Source organism: Ovis canadensis, chromosome X (assembly GCF_042477335.2).
Source record: "Ovis canadensis isolate MfBH-ARS-UI-01 breed Bighorn chromosome X, ARS-UI_OviCan_v2, whole genome shotgun sequence".
In the NCBI taxonomy this organism is placed as follows: Eukaryota; Metazoa; Chordata; class Mammalia; order Artiodactyla; family Bovidae; genus Ovis; species Ovis canadensis.
The window spans coordinates 131,911,570-131,925,783 of NC_091727.1; the positions used below are offsets into that span (position 1 = coordinate 131,911,570).

At 42.7% G+C, this 14,214-nt stretch overlaps 1 protein-coding gene across 1 annotated transcript; it reads right to left on the minus strand.

Annotated features, from left to right (window-relative positions):
* Positions 1–2,256: 2,256 nt before the first annotated feature.
* On the minus strand, positions 2,257–2,757 carry LOC138930874 (histone H2B 1/2-like). The gene has a single exon (XM_070291265.1). The coding sequence runs from the start codon at positions 2,755–2,757 to the stop codon at positions 2,257–2,259; it is 501 nt and encodes a 166-aa protein (XP_070147366.1).
* Between the last annotated feature and the right edge of the window lie 11,457 nt (positions 2,758–14,214).

Sequence of the window (14,214 nt, forward strand, 5' to 3'; positions counted from 1 at the left end):
GATAGTCAACGGGAATTTGCTGTATGGCTCAGGAAACTCAAACCGGGGCTCTGTATCAACCTAGAGGGGTGGGATGAGGAGGGAGTTTCAAAAGGGAGGGAATATATGTATATCCTAGGCTGATTCATGTTGAGGTTTGACAGAAAACAGCAAAATTCTGTAAAGCAATAATCCTTCAATAAAAATTAATTAATTAAAAATAAATAGTATCACAAAACAAACAAAAATAAAAGGAATAAGAAAACCACCAACTAGTTTGAAATTCAGCAATATACTTATAGAAATAAAAATGTCAATGCACCAAGAAGAAAACACAATGCACATTAAATTCAGTAAATACTATCATAAGCAATAGCAGTCAAATACTTGAGGTAGAAGAAGAAGTCATCTTATTTCTCTTAACTGCTGAACATCCTCCTCCTTATTTTGATGCAAGGAGCTAGAGGCATGTCACTCAACAAGAAGTGGATGCATGCATGTGCGCTAAGTCTCCTCAGTTGTGTCCCACTCTTCGTGGCCCTATGAACTGTGGCCCGCCAGCCTCCTCTGTCCCTGGGAATTATCCAGGAAAGAATACTGGAGGGGGTTTCCATGCCCTCCTCCAGGGAACCTTCTCCATCTAGGGACAGAACCTGGGTCTCCTGTGTCTCCTGCATTGCAGGCAGGGTCTTTACTACCAGCACCACCTGGGAAGACCCAAGAAATGGATGCGTGCATGCTAAGCCGCTTCAGTCGTGTCTGACTCTTTGAGACCCTATGGATTGTAACCCGCTAGGCTCCTCTGTCCATGGGACCTTCCAGCAAGAATACTGGAGTGGGTTGCCATGCCTTTCTCCAGGGCATCTTCCCAATCCAGGGACTGAATCCATGGCTCTTATGTTTCCCACATAAGAAGGCAGGTTCTTTACCACTAGCACCACCTGGGAAGCCCCAAGAAATAGATGCCTGTACTTAAATGGCCATGGTTAAAAGCAGGTGCTTGAATGGAAAAACATCAGGAAAACTATCACCCCATGTTCCCTCTCCATCTCTAGGCTGAGTGTCACAGGAAGGTTCTTATTTGTTCATCTCTCCTCACTCCACCATACGTTTGGCCAATTGCTTTGGCTCATGGGCTACCAGTCCCTCATTGGCTGCTACTGTGGAGACTGTGGCTACATTCTCTGTCACTGGACTATCCCATCATCCCTGCAAGTGTGCAATTCAGTCAGGATTTTTGTTTTCTTTTTTTTTTTAAAGCAAAATGTTCTAGGTTGCAAACAAAAAATAGGATCAGAGAAATCTGGATAATGTGATTTCAAAAGATACGGCGCTTGATTGCAGAAATTTAGAATTTTCTTATTTTACACTGTGTTTGAGTCCTACTTTACACATGGAAGTGAATTGGGATTGAAGGAATAGAATGTGATTTTTATATCTGCTACTGCTGGTGCAGTGGTCAAGAATCTGACTGGCAATGCAGGAGACGAAAGAGACACAGCTTCTATCCCTTCGTCAGAAAAATCCCCTGGAGTAGGAAATGACAATCCAGTTCAGTATTCTTGCTTGGAAACTTTCAAGGAGATAGGAGCCTGACAGTCTCCTGTCCATGGGGTCAGAAAGAGTTGGACATGACTGAGTGACTGAGCACACACACACACACACACACACACACACACACACACTGCTCTTTGCGAGCCTGCATGTTACCTTGCTTCAGTGGTGCTTGACTCTTTGCAGACCCTATGGACTGTAGCCCACCAGGCTCCTCTCTCCATGGTACTGATTCTCCAGGAAAGAATACTGGAGAGGGTTGCCATGCCCTCCTCCCGGGGATCTTTATGACCCAGGGACGGACCCTGCCTCTCCTGCGACTCCTGCATTGCAGGCGGATTCTTTACTGCTGAGCCACCCGGGAAGACCACACTGGTTTTTATCGGTTGCTATACCCATATAAAAATCTCTGGATGATACCTAAATATAGACGGGAGAATGAAAATGGAAAAGGCCAATGAAACTTTTAGGGAAAGAATTTTGACCATAAAGATCCCTAAAATCACTGAGAAACCACGAATAGAAAGTGGCGAGTTGCAACATGTTAAGAAAAAAGGACACGATTTTCCATCGAACAAATGACACAACCAACACATATTGAAGCAAAGTTAATGAGGTTTTTAATGTTTTCTTTGGGGTAGAAATGTTTTAAAGATTAAATGTAGGGCCTAAGGGGAGAACCCTTAAGTCTGGTTTGCGATGGTCAGACAGTCCTGGGGCAGTTCATCTGCAGAGGTGGTATCTGATGACCGACTTGGTGGCCTCGGACGTGGCATACTTGCCGAGCTCCCCAGGCAACAGAAGACGCACAGATGTCTGGATGTCTTCGGTCATGATGGTGCAGCGCTTGTTGCTGTGGGCCAGGCGCCCGGCCTCTTCGGCAATCCGCTCGAACATATCTTTCACAAACGAATCCAGGACGTTCACGGACTCACGGGAAAGACTCAGACCTGTATGTACTTGCTTCAGCACCCTAGGGAAATAGGTAGCAAAGCTTGAGAAATTGCCCTGACGGCAGCGGCGGCGACGGCAACGGCGGCCCTTAGCTGTCTTCTGCTTCGCCTTTTTTGGTTCCGCATCATTCGGCTCTGGTTTCGAGGTCTCTGCTTTCACCATCTCCGTTTCAGAGGGCTCAGTTTCGGAGGTGCTGGTGTCTATGGTGATCACGTCTTCCTCATGGCTGTCAGAGGATGGTTCCAACACGGCAGCGCCACCACTCTCCATAGTGCAGCCCAGAAGAACAGTGAGGCCGTTGAAGGCCGTTGGCCGAATTTATAGGCCCGGCTTTCCCTGACGTCACAGACACTGTCCATCTCTGATTGGATGCAAGGCAGGGAGGCCTGTTACTATGGCAGCCCATGTCCCGTGACACCTGACGTCCCACCTCCCAACTCCTGCCCTGCCCCTTCCCCATGTTTAACCCCCAGTCAGCCCATCTCGCCTGGTGGCTCTGACGGTAATGTGTCTGTCTACAATGCGGGATACCTGGGTTCGATCCCTGGGTCGAGAAGATTCGATGGAGAAGGAAATGGCAACCCACTCCAGTACTCTTGTCTAGAAAATCCCATGGACGGAGGAGTCTGGTGTCCATGGGGTTGCAAAGAGTCGGACACGACTGAACAACTTCACTTTCACTTTCAGCCAAACTCAGTGAAAGTCACCTAATTTGGAAAATGAAATAATCAGTAAAAGCTTCCTGAGAGAGTATGACAGTCCTCCATAGCTCCAGCTCTTTCAGGCATCAGAGTGACTCAGGTCACTTGGTGGACATTTTACTCCAACACAGAATCTTCTCGTGGTTGACCTACAGTGGCATGAGCAGAATGTCCTGGCTTCCTCAGCAGAGTGCTCCTGAAAATCATAGGAATGTAATGAACAGCTATTATCTCCAGTATTTATCTAAACCAATGATCAGTATGAAGAGAATGACAAAATCCCATTCTCCAAATACAGAACACAAACAGAAGTAGGAATCCTTACACATACACACTAAAAATATGTAACATTTTGCAAATTATAAATTGTTTTCTTAAACCTTATTCCTGGCGGCTCAGAGGTTAAAGCGTCTGCCTGCAATGCAGGAGCCCTGGGTTTGATCCCTTGGTCGGGAAGATCCCCTGGAGAAGGAAATGACAACCCACTCCATTATTCTTGCCTGGAGACTCCCATGGAAGGAGCAGCCTGGTGGACTACAGTCCACGTGGTCACAAAGAGTCAGACACGACTGAGCGAATTCACTTCAAACCTTATTTAGGTCCCCCAAATACCACACATACTGGAACTGATTAATGATTTATAGTGGTTATTTCTCAAAAAATGATCACTCTTATTGCTGAAAAGCCACTAGGGTGAGAGAAAATGAATTTAAAAAGAGAGAAATAGAACAGCTAGAAATAAACGTACCTGTTATGCCCAAGTTGCGATATCTCCCAATGACCACCAGGGAGCCAATATCCGATGCAAAAGCAAGATAGTTTTTATTACCAAGCTCGAGCTGGGGCGCCCACCTTTACCAACACAGCGGCTAAGGAGAGGAGCCCGGAACTCTGGGTTACATTGCTTATATAGGGTATTCTCGTGTGAAAATTTCGAAAAACGGGAGTTTCCGGGTTGGGAGACGTCTAATCGGTTACCTTTTGTGGAAGGGTTAGGTGTTGGGTTCTGATTGGTTTCATTTCCCAGGCTGGCCACAGGTTCTGATTAGTTCCCATTTCCCGGGGTTAATTCAAATTTCCTGGGCAGGTCATAAGTCCTGAACATAAAGTCAGGAGATCCTAATTTGGGATCTGATTGGCTCGCAGGTAGTGGGGTGAGGTCAGGGGATTTCCAAAGACTCTTTCCTCAGAACTCTAAAATGGAGTCTTTTTAACAAAATGGGGTGGCTTATGTTCTTCATACCAAAAAAGAAAGTGAAGAGGAACTAAAAAGCCCCTTGATGAAAGTGAAAGAGGAGAGTGAAAAGTTGGCTTAAAGCTCAACATTCAGAAAATGAAGATCATGGCATCCAGTTCCATCACTTCATGGGAAATAGATGGGGAAACAGTGTAAACAGTGTCAGACTTTATTTTGGAGAGGCTCCAAAATCACTGCAGATGGTGACTGCAGCCATGAAATTAAAAGATGTTTACTCCTTGGAAGAAAAGTTATGACCAACCTAGACAGTATATTCAAAAGCAGACATTACTTTGCCGACTAAGGTCCATCTAGTCAAGGCTATGGTTTTTCCAGTAGTCATGCATGGACGTAAGAGTTGGACTGTGAAGAAGGCTGAGAGCCGAAGAATTGATGCTTTTGAACTGTGGTGTTGGAGAAGACTCTTGAGAGTCCCTTGGACTGCAAGGAGATCCAACCAGTCCATTCTGAAGGAGATCAGCCCTGGGATTTCTTTGGAAGGAATGATGCTAAAGCTGAAACTCCAGTACTTTGGCCACCTCATGAGAAGAGTTAACTCATTGGAAAAGACTCTGATGTTGGGAGGGATTGGGGGCAGGAGGAGAAAGGGACGATGGAGGATGAGATGGCTGGATGGCATCACGGACTCAATGGACGTGAGTCTGAGTGAACTCCTGGAGTTGGTGATAGACAGGGAGGCCTGGCATGCTGCAATTCATGGGATCGCAAAGAGTCGGACATGATTGAGCGACTGAACTGAACTAAACTGAACTAGGTCAGACCCACCTACTGATCTTGGAGTGTGTCTTGGAGAGGTAGGAGAAATCTGGAGCTCACTCTGGGGACATAGGTACTGGTGGAAGCAATTTTGGAAAGCTTTTTCTACCACATGGACACTGGTGCTGGCAAGTATCATTTTGACATCTTCCTCCTGGCTTATAATTCTCAGGACCAAGCCTTGCTCCTGACCACCAGCCTATGGGCACCAGGATTGGATGTCTCACATCAGGTAACTAGCCAGGCCCATCCATCAGCATCCAGTGTGCCTTATGATGCCCTGAGCCCACAGGTGCCACTGGACACAACCCTGTCCACCAGAGTGCCTAGGATCTGCCCCACACATGAGAACACAGGCACTAGACCTGGGACACCCAGGGCCCTGCAGCCAGAGCCCCAGGACCCAGCTCTGCCCACCATGGAGCTGCTAGTAGCCCTAGGACAGCCTGGGACTCAGTCCCACCCACCAGCAAGTCAGCACCAGCTCTGAGATACCTTGGACTCTTCAGCCAGCTGTGCCAGGACTCAGCCCCACTCACCAGTGAACCAGTGTTAGTTTTTGGATACACTAGACCTTGCAGCCAGGTCTATCTGGAATGGGCCCCATCCAACAGAAGGTTGAAACTAGATCTAGGCTGCTCTTGGATACTGTCCAGCAGCTGCTTGAACACCTTTGTCTGTGAGAAAGTCCCAAGTGCTTGTCATTGAACGGATGTTGATGTGGCAAGGACGAGATGCAATCAGTGTTACTGTCTAAACTGGGTTACTAAAATTGTTACCAAACCAAACTTGGATCCACTAGCCAGCACAGAGTAAAGCCAATCTACTGATACCAGGTTGTGGCAAAGGAAAATACACTGCTTATGGCAAGCATCAAGCAAGGAGTATGGGCAGCTAATACTCAAAAGATCTGAACTCTCTAGTGGCCTTCAGGGAAGGGTTTTTTAAAACAAGAGTGAGGGAGAGAGTAACAGGGTGTGTGACCAACTCACATACATTCTTCTGATTGGTTGGTCATGAAGTATAATGGGAGTGAGCATCATCAACCTACTAGTTTGGGGTCTATGGTCCCAATGCTTGTAGTCAGCATAGAGTTAACTTCTTTCACCAGGTGAGGGTTTCAGTATCTGCAAACAGCTCAAAGTATATGGCTCAGAATATTATCTACAGCCCTTCAGAAGAAACTGAAGGTCCTTGATTTCATGTAATGGACAAACTATTATTATTTTGTCTTGCTTGACTATTTTCCTTTGTCTCTATTTTCTCGCTTCTCTGATTAAGTTTTACTCTTTGGAATTCAGAGAAGATATAGCATGCTAAACTTTTTGTGCAAACAAGAGGCAGGTGGAAGACATATGGGGAGGGAATCTCTCCTCAAATTCTACATAGTGTCCTGCTCAGTTACAGTAATGTGTAATGATACTAATAATGGGCTCATTGGCCCTCAGTGCTGGCTCTCCTTTTCCCAAGGTAAGCACTTGAGGTGTGATGAGCTACCAGACTGCTTCCAAACTGGGCTGGAAATACCAGAACTTTCTGCCCCCTCCTTGCTCAGGCATTGTTCCCTTTATGCCTGCGCTATTCGGTAAAGCTCCCTCTAGTGTCCTGTCCTGGCTCATTCTTTCTCTTTAGCTCACAGACCTCTGCTGAAGGTGAAATCCTGTATGCATTTGGTCTCTACAAAAGGGTTTTATACTTTCTGGATGGGCTCAAGAAAAGTTATATTTTTTGTATATTATTCACTGTTTGTCTCATTGTTTGGCTGAGAGTGATTCCTCACAAGTTTCTACATCCTAATCCAAAGGAGAACTTTCAAACAATTTAAGAATACAAATAGAAAACTTTGATACAGTTAACCAAAAATTGAGTTCTAACAATGAATTTAATAATATATAATACATATAAATTTCATAATAAATTCCAAAAGTTTAAATTACAGAACATGTTGTTTCTCCATAGAAATGGGAGGCTATAAATCTATTAAAAGTAACGAGAAAATCACCAACTGCCTCTGAGTTAAATAACTTACCAAAACACAGAACGCCAATGGGCCAAGAGGAAAACACAATGGAAATTAGATTATATTAACAATACCATTGATATTAATATTGAAACACTGCAAAGACAGGTCATCTTAGGTTTTTGTTTTGTTTTGTTTTGTTTTACTGCTCACCATCTTTCTCTTAACTTAATGCAAAGGTCAAGAGACATGTCCCTCTTCCAGCTGTGGATTCATATCATCAAATAACCATGTTTGAAAACAAACTTCAAGGAAGCACACCCAGGTTTATCCCAGGTCACTTCCCCACACATGTTGGGACAATGCCTGTGGCTCACAGGCTGTCGGACCCTCACTGGCTGTTCCACTGGACACTGGTGCTTGAGCTACTCTCACTGGGCACTCCTGTTATCCTATGATACATAATTGTGGGTCACAAAACTTTTCTTTTAAATGTGGTAAGAAATGGCAGGTAAAAAATTAGAATTGGGTAAGTCTAAACATACTAATAATAGAGTATGGAATAATAACCTCATAATTCAGAGATCTGGAGAAGTAAACTATTATTTTTGTACTATTTTTGGTTTCTCATTTATGTATCTGAAATAATTCTGTATATGGAGTATGTTGAAACAAGTTTAATTGTGGTAACTTTGACTTTTCTTATCAGTTTCTTCACTTTACTTTTTTGTCATTTCCCACATAAAATCTTATGGATTACTGTACCCTATCTCTTAGACAGTTACAGAATAAAAGAGGTAAATAAAATGTTTACAAAACTGATAATGACCCTAGAGATCACCAGAAAGGCTGAAACAGGAATTATTTCTTGAACTTTTAAATTCAGCTATTTCTGCAACATATTTCAGATTATGCTTATGTTTTACAATCAATTCTGTAATACAGACAATGTTGAAAGAAGTTTGAATGGGGTATGCTTGTTGAATTAATACTATTTTCCTAAGGCGGGAATTTGTAGTTTGTTATTTAAGTTGTAAAGTCCTTGCTCTAATTTGTATTTTCAAGCTAACACTGTTAGGTCATGATTACACTTTAGGTGTCTGTTTTCCTAGCAGTGCACAAGGTTCCTCTGTCCATGAGATTTTCCAGGCAAGGATACTGGAGTGGGTTGCCATTTCCTTCTCCAGGGGATCTTCCCAACCCAGGGATTGAACCCAGGTCTCCTGCACTGCAGGCAAATTCTTTACCGACTGAGCTACAAGGGAAGCCCCCAATCACCCTCTAAAAGTGAAAAATTACCTATTCTCATTTCCCCTCAAGGTCTTTAACATCAAACCACATTTTCCCTCCCTCCTTCCTAGATGTCATGTGTGTCTCTCATCCTTGTATTTCTGCTTCATGGCCCATATGGTGCAGTTATAACACTTGCTTATTAATGCCTGTATTTGATTATTGGATTCACTAAATGTAAAATACACCTAACACAGTCAAAATCATCCTAGTTCATTCACAGGAATTCATATATATCTTTCTGACCAGCATGCCAGAAAAGTTCTGAAAAACATTTGTGTATCATATGGCCAGATACTGAGATACTGAAGCAGCAACAAGGAACACAACAGAAATTATGTCATTTTGTAAAACACTAATTTTTTAATTAATTTATCTTTATTGAAGGATAAACACTATTTTTCTTATGGGTCCACAGTTCTGTTTTGAATCTGTGATGGTTCTGCAGTGAGCTTTTCACTTCCGAAATATGTATACTATCATGTAAGAATTTAATCACCAGTCTATGTCCGATGCAGGATACAGCATGCTTGGGGCTGGTGCACCGGGATGACCCAGAGGGATGTTGTGGGGAGGGAGGTGGGAGGGGGGTTCATGTTTGGGATTGCATATGCACCCATGGTGGATTCATGTCAATGTATGGCAAAACCAATACAGTATTGTAAAGTAAAATAAAGTAAAAATTAAAATTAAAACAACAACAACAACAACAACAACAAACTGTATCCTGGTTGTATAAGACCATGTCAAGGTACCATCCAGAGAAATTTAATTGCAGGTGATTTGGTGGAAATTTTTCCTGATAATCCTTGGGAACCATATCACTTTTTCTAATTCTTTCTTAAGATTTTTCTAGAGGATTTCCCTGGTTTTCCAGTGGCTGAGACTCTGCACTCCCAAGGAGGGGTCCTGATTTCGATCCTGGGTTGGGGAACTAGATTGTGCATGCCACAACAAAGAACTACTGCAGTGAAATAAATGAATGAAAAATGATTTTCTAATATTCCACAAACATAATGAATAATAACCCTGATAAGGGGACTGATTTAATATAAATCTGTACTCCAATGATCCCAAGGAGATCTGAAGTGTGTAGCTGTAGGCCTAGAAACACTAGATGCAGTATTCACTTGCTGATGGGAGGAGCCTTGGCCTAGGGGTGTCCTGAAGCTTCATGGGTGTCAGCCCATAGGTAGGTCGGGCCGAATTTAGGGCCAATGACTGAGCAGCCCAAAGTATCCCTGGGGTCCTGGGGATGACACCAGCCATGAACTGAGAATTTCCAGGTGTATCATCTGGATTTAGAAAAGGCAGAGGAACCAGAGATCAAATTGCCAACATCCATCCGATAATAGAAAAAGTGAAAGTGTTAGTCGCTCAGTCATGTGCAACTCTTTCTGCCCCCATAGACTGTAGCCACCAGGCTCCTCTATCCATGGGAGTTTCCAGGCAAGAATACTGGAGTAGGTCACCATTTCCTTCTCGAGGGGACCTTCCCAACTGAAGGATCGAACCTGAATCTCCCACACTGCAGACAAATTCTTTACCATCTGAGCCATCAAGAAAATAGAAAAAGCAAGGGAATTTTTTTTAAAAAAAGCTTCTATTTCTGCATCATTGACTACACTAAAGCCTCTAAATGTGTGGATCACAATAAAGTGTGGAAAATTCTTAAAGTGATGGGAATACCAGACCACCTTAACTTCCTCCTGAGAAATCTGTGTACAGGTTCAAGAAGCAACAGTTAGAACTGGACATGGAACAATGGACTGGTTCAAAGTTGGAAAAAGAGTAAGTCAAGGCTATATAGTGTCACCTTGATTTTCTAATTTCTATGCAGAATACATCATGTGAAATGTCAGGCTGGATAAATCACAAACTGGAATCAAGATTGCCAGGAAAAATAACAATAAAATCAGATATGCATATGACACTAGTCTAATGGCAGAAAGTGATGAAGAAGTAAAGAGCCTCTTGGTGAAGGTGAAAGAAGAGACTGGAAAAGCTGGATTAAAACTCAACATTCAAAAATCTAAGATCATGGCATCTGGTCCCATCACTGTGGCAAATAGATGGGAAAATGATGAAAACTGTGAGAGACTTTATTTTCTTGGGTTCCGAAATCACTGTGAACAGTGACTGCAGCCATGAAATTAAAAGATGCTTGCTCCTTGGAAGAAAAGCTTTCACAAACCTATACAGCATATTAAATAGCAGAGACGTCACTTTGTCAATAAAGGTCAGTCTTGTCAAAGCTATGCTTTCTCCAGTAGTCATGTACAGATGTTAGATTTGGACCATAAAGAAGGCTGAGCACCAAAGAATTGATACTTTTGAACTGTGCTGCTGGAGAAAACTCTTGAGAGTCCTTTGGACTGTAAGATTAAGCCAGTCATTCCTAAAGGGAATCAACACTGAATGTTCATTGGAAGGACCGGTGCTGAAGTTGAAGATCCAATACTTTGGCCACCTGATCCTAAGAGCCAAGTCATTGGTAAAGACCCTGAGCTGGGAAATAGAGAAGGCAAAAGGAGAAGGAAGTCGCAAAGGATGGAGATGGTTAGTTAGCATCACCAACTCAATGGACATGAATTTGAGCAAAATCTAGGAGATAGTAGGGGACAGAGGAGCTTGCCATGCTGTAGACCGTGGAGTCAAAAAGAATCAGATTTGACTAGCAACTGAACAACAACTCTAGGCCCTGTGATTGTGTCACCTCATTGATATTTCAGCAAAAGTTTTGCTTAGGAACATTTATGCTATTGCAGAGACCATAGTTTTCACTTCCTGTAAACCCAGTGATTATTTCAGAATGTCATCTCTTAGAAGGGAGTGGTAAGGTAATACTCAAGGTTGCAAAAAGCAACAGCATAATCCCCTTTAGTCAGAAAATATATGAATATTAATAGACCACAGTCCAGATGCTTAGGTACTTAAATGCTAACATGTCTAATTGATAGGACTGTAGGTGATTGGTTCTTATAAATTTCGAGTGATAAATGTATCATTTTAGGGTAGCCATCTGGACTCATCTATTTATTTGTTTTCTTGATTATATTAGTCAGCTAGGCTTGCCATAATAAAATACTGTAGACTAGGTGGCATAAACAACAGAATTTCATTTTCTCACAGTTCTGGAGGATGGAAATCTGAGAATCAAGATCTAGCAGTGTCAATTTCTGGTGAAAGCTCTCTTTCTGTCTTGCTAGTGGTCATCTTCTTGTTGGGTCCTCACATGTAGAGGAAAGATCTGGTATCTCTTCCTCTTCCGTATAGCCACAGTCCTATCCAATTATGCCCCTGCCCCATCTCAATTAATCACCTAAATACCCTATATTCAGATCCAGTCACACTTGGGGTTAGGGCTTCAACATATTAATTTTTTGGAGGGAAGCCAATTCGGTTCATAGCACATGTGCTCACCACAAACACCAAAAATATTTGGTTCATAAAACAGTGAATTCTGTTCAGGACAAGAACCAGACCAGAGGTTCTGTGCTGCAGCTCATTATCAGGTATTACATATCTGAGCTGATGCCCAATGAAAGAAGTGATGTGCTTAGCAAAGTGGGTGTTAGCAAGAGCCTCTTGCTTCTCCCCATCCAACCCCAGCCTTTCATGTCCCCTGACTTTAGTTGAAAAGCACTTTCCTAAAAGCAAGGAGAGTCCCCCTAAAATTCTAGCCCTTACACACCTTAGAAGATTAAATCAGACCCTTTGTTTTCATTTCTTCATTTCTGAGACAAAGGGGCTAAAACTTTTGCACATGGCCTCTTCGCCCAAGGCTCTCTATCTCTATGATTCCAACTTCCAGGAAAAGCACTTAGTATCCGTGTTGGAGGGCACACATATTGAATAATATCCTGCAAACTGAGAAGGAACTTTGACACCAAAAAAAACAGAGGGAGCAATGCCATAAAGTGCAATTATGAAGTTCACTGTGAGTAACTTACATAAAGGAACAAAGGAGAGAGTGGACAGATAATCCAGAGACATTCACAGCTGCACTGCACACTGATCTCTAAAAAGGGTACAAGAGAATTTAAAGGGGCCAAAGCTAAAAGTAGAATCTGATTACCAAGACAGAAGTACAAGTGCAGTGACTGGGATCGGGGTTCCTCCCCTCAGGGGTTTCATGACCATTAACTATCTATGTCAGCAAAATCCATTCTTGCAGGTTTCATATCAGATGAAGGCAAGGGCAAAAGTTGATAGGGTACTCATCTGGCTTGGACTCACTTCTTATAAATTAGGCTAAAGCTCAATCATGTGAAAAGAGGGGAGGTTAGGACTGTGCGAATTAAGATGAAACTGACAAAACGCATTTGGTGTGGTTCAGCCACACAATCCCCAAGTCAGGACCCACTTGATCTGGACAGAAGGGGCCTTTCCCATGTGCCAAATCTGCTAAAATATCTTTCCTGCACTCATTTTATTTTGCTGAAATGTACCCTTGTGTACTTTCATTCCTTAGAAGACCACCAAAAATGAATCACAGGAGCCTATCATAAACCTATTGGTCATATTTATTATTTTACTGCTTCATTAGAAATGAAAAAAAATTGTGAGAAGATGCAAAACCATGGAACCTAAGGATTATGAAGCATTAGAGGGAATCATTGTAGAAAGTTAAAAGCAGCTTATCCTATGGGAGTTCAAAGACTACACACAAAGATCATCAATTGTGAGATTATTGACAGCATCTGCCTGCTGGAATTTATGCACCAGTGGAACTGTTAAGATGTGGGGACTTTGGCTACACCTGACCTCTTAGCCAGGGGCTATGGGTGAAAAGACATCAAAAGATACCTAAAATCTCTACAAAGATTTGCCAAAAGTAAAACACTCAAGCAATGTTGAAATTTGCTCTTGTGAGGAGGTCTCCATTTTACATTTCAGCACACTCTTCCTCCTGCTGAATAGCTGGGGAAAAAAAAACAAACACACACACACACACACACACACAAATTATTATGAGGGTATTTTCCTAAGATTAAGTTCAATTTCTTCCAAAAGAGCTCATTGCCAAATCATTGGAGGCTGCCATAAGAAAGAAAGTGTTAGTCACTCAGCCTTGTTCAACTCTGCAATCCCATGACCTGTAGCTCTCCAGGGTCTTTTGTTCATGGGATTTCCCAGGCAAGAATAGTGGAGTGAATTGCCATTCCCTTCTCCAGGGGATCTTCCCAAACCAAGGATTGAACCTGAGTCTCCCTATTGCAGGCAGATTCTTAACTGTCTGATCCACCAGGGAGGCTGCCATACCTTCTTTAAATTTAGAATGCCAAGGCATTAACCACAAATCCTCAGTGAGGTATGTGTGTGTGCAATGTAATGAACAAAACGTTTGTTAGACTCAACTGTAGTTTTTTTCCCCCCATTTGAGAGGTAGATGTATGCTGTTTTCATTTTTTCCACAGATTGTTCTGAGACTGTGGAGCAACTGAAGCATTTTCTTCAGAATTATCTATCACTATATGATTAGAAAGGTATGCCTTTTCAGACAATCTTGACTAACTTTGAAACTTTCAGATAAAACTACATGACAAAACATTTCCCTTAGCTTGGAGTTTCTCCAGCAGGCTGTAAGTGAGGAAGGCCAAATTGATCCCTTGATCCCTGGGAAACTTGAGTATACCCAATATCTAAGCTGATTATCTCACCTCATCCTGTCGTTAGGTAGAGAAGGCCAAAGCCATAGTTTGCATGGCTCGTTAGGGATGAGATAAAAGACCCAAACCACTAGATGCAGAAAAATGACA